General features: G+C 58.8%; 1 protein-coding gene across 1 annotated transcript in view; it reads right to left on the reverse strand.

Moving 5' to 3' along the window:
• Positions 1 to 123: 123 nt before the first annotated feature.
• PPTG_20147 (hypothetical protein) overlaps positions 124 to 1,488 on the reverse strand; it is a gene marked incomplete at both ends in the record, with an annotated part of 5,649 nt that continues 4,284 nt past the window's right edge. The window contains 4 exons of the mRNA XM_008918784.1: positions 124 to 258; positions 437 to 721; positions 787 to 1,025; positions 1,088 to 1,429. Coding sequence (XP_008917032.1) covers positions 124 to 258; positions 437 to 721; positions 787 to 1,025; positions 1,088 to 1,429 — 1,001 coding nt within the window. The remainder of the gene's footprint in view (positions 259 to 436; positions 722 to 786; positions 1,026 to 1,087; positions 1,430 to 1,488) is intronic.

Here is a 1,488-nt window from a genome sequence, read left to right on the forward strand (position 1 = left end):
TCTAGTGGTAGCGGACGCCGCAGCGCAGCACTGTGGAGCGACGACCCGCCCCACGGCAGGACGAGATAATTGGCCCGTTACAATATCCGTGGTGTCCTGCAGGGAACCAACGAGACTGCCCACCCACGTGATGCCCTTGGCCACCACTAACATCGGACTGATTTTCGCGTCGTCATTGGGGATGCCCACCATGATGAACGTGCCGCGCTTCTTCACCAGCGTCAAGTACGTGTTGTAAGGCATGTTAGGGGCATCAAGCTACAGTCACCTCACCAATGACTTCAGTTCCACTCGAGCACGTTGTTCCGTGCCTTCACCCATCGCGCTCGTTGCCACCGGTGCTGACGCTCGCGCTTGTGCGGCCTCGGCCACTTCGTCCGTCCCCGCCGTCTTGACTTAGTGTCGCTCACCGTCGTGGTGTCCGTGTTGTGCTCACTTGGCACGCCGAACCGTACGTGTCGTTGTTTAGGTCGCTCGTCACGCTCTTCGGGTTGTCGACGCCGTCACCGTCGTCACCAAGCCCAGCACCACTCGCTTTCTGGGTCCATACCGGCACATCCGGCTCGCCGTTTGCTCCATCGTTGCTCTCGATCGTTGCTCCACTGCTCGCCGCTCGAAGCGTTGTCTCCGTCGCCCGCGTCGCTTCCAGACGTCGTCGTGCGGCTCGAGTCAGCGGACCCGTAGCTCCAGTTGCCTCCGTCGTATCGAGGTTATCACTCGCCTCCTCCAGCCTTGATCATCTCTTCCTGGGCTTCAGGATCGAGGTTGCTGTCCTGTTCCAGTCACAATCTCCGTCGTTGCCAACTGCGCGCCCACCGAGTCCTCACCAGTCGTCTCTGCCACCGCTGGCTCACCGTGAGGTTCGTGCCTCGATAAGGCCTGCCCGTCGTCTGGTGCTCCGCTTGGCCGCTCGTCTGGAGTTGCACTCACCACGCTACCATCCTCAGTGCCCAGAGGGTCACTCGCATCCTTTGCTGCCGCGCTCGACACGCTCGCGGCGACAGACGTGCTGCCGTCCGGTGCAACTTTTGTGCCGTTCGTCACGTCGGTCACGCTTTCCGCGTCCGTAGTACTATCACGTTCGCACCACTTGCTTCACTCGCCACGCTCATCTCGTTCATCACACCGACGACGTCGTTTATAGCAGAAGCCGTCTTGTCGGCCGCAGCGCGCTGCTTGGCACGCCGTCGTCTACCAACTGCTGACGCCATTTTCACCGGTGCTCTTGACAGAGCATCTGCAACCACATTAGTACTGCCCGGTCCGTACTCCACACCAAACTCGAACTCCTGAAGTGCCAACGCCCACCGGTGCAACTTTCCAGTCAAGTTCGGGCTGGACATCAACCACTTCAACGCTGCATAATCACTCACGATCGTGAACTTACGACCGTACAAGTTGGGTCTAAACAATTTAATGAACCACACGACTGCCAAACATTCCAGCTCAGTAATTCCATAATTCGCTTCAGTCACACTATTCACCTTG

The sequence above is a fragment of the Phytophthora parasitica genome, assembly GCF_000247585.1.
Source record: "Phytophthora parasitica INRA-310 unplaced genomic scaffold supercont2.309, whole genome shotgun sequence".
NCBI lineage: Eukaryota > Oomycota > Peronosporomycetes > Peronosporales > Peronosporaceae > Phytophthora > Phytophthora nicotianae.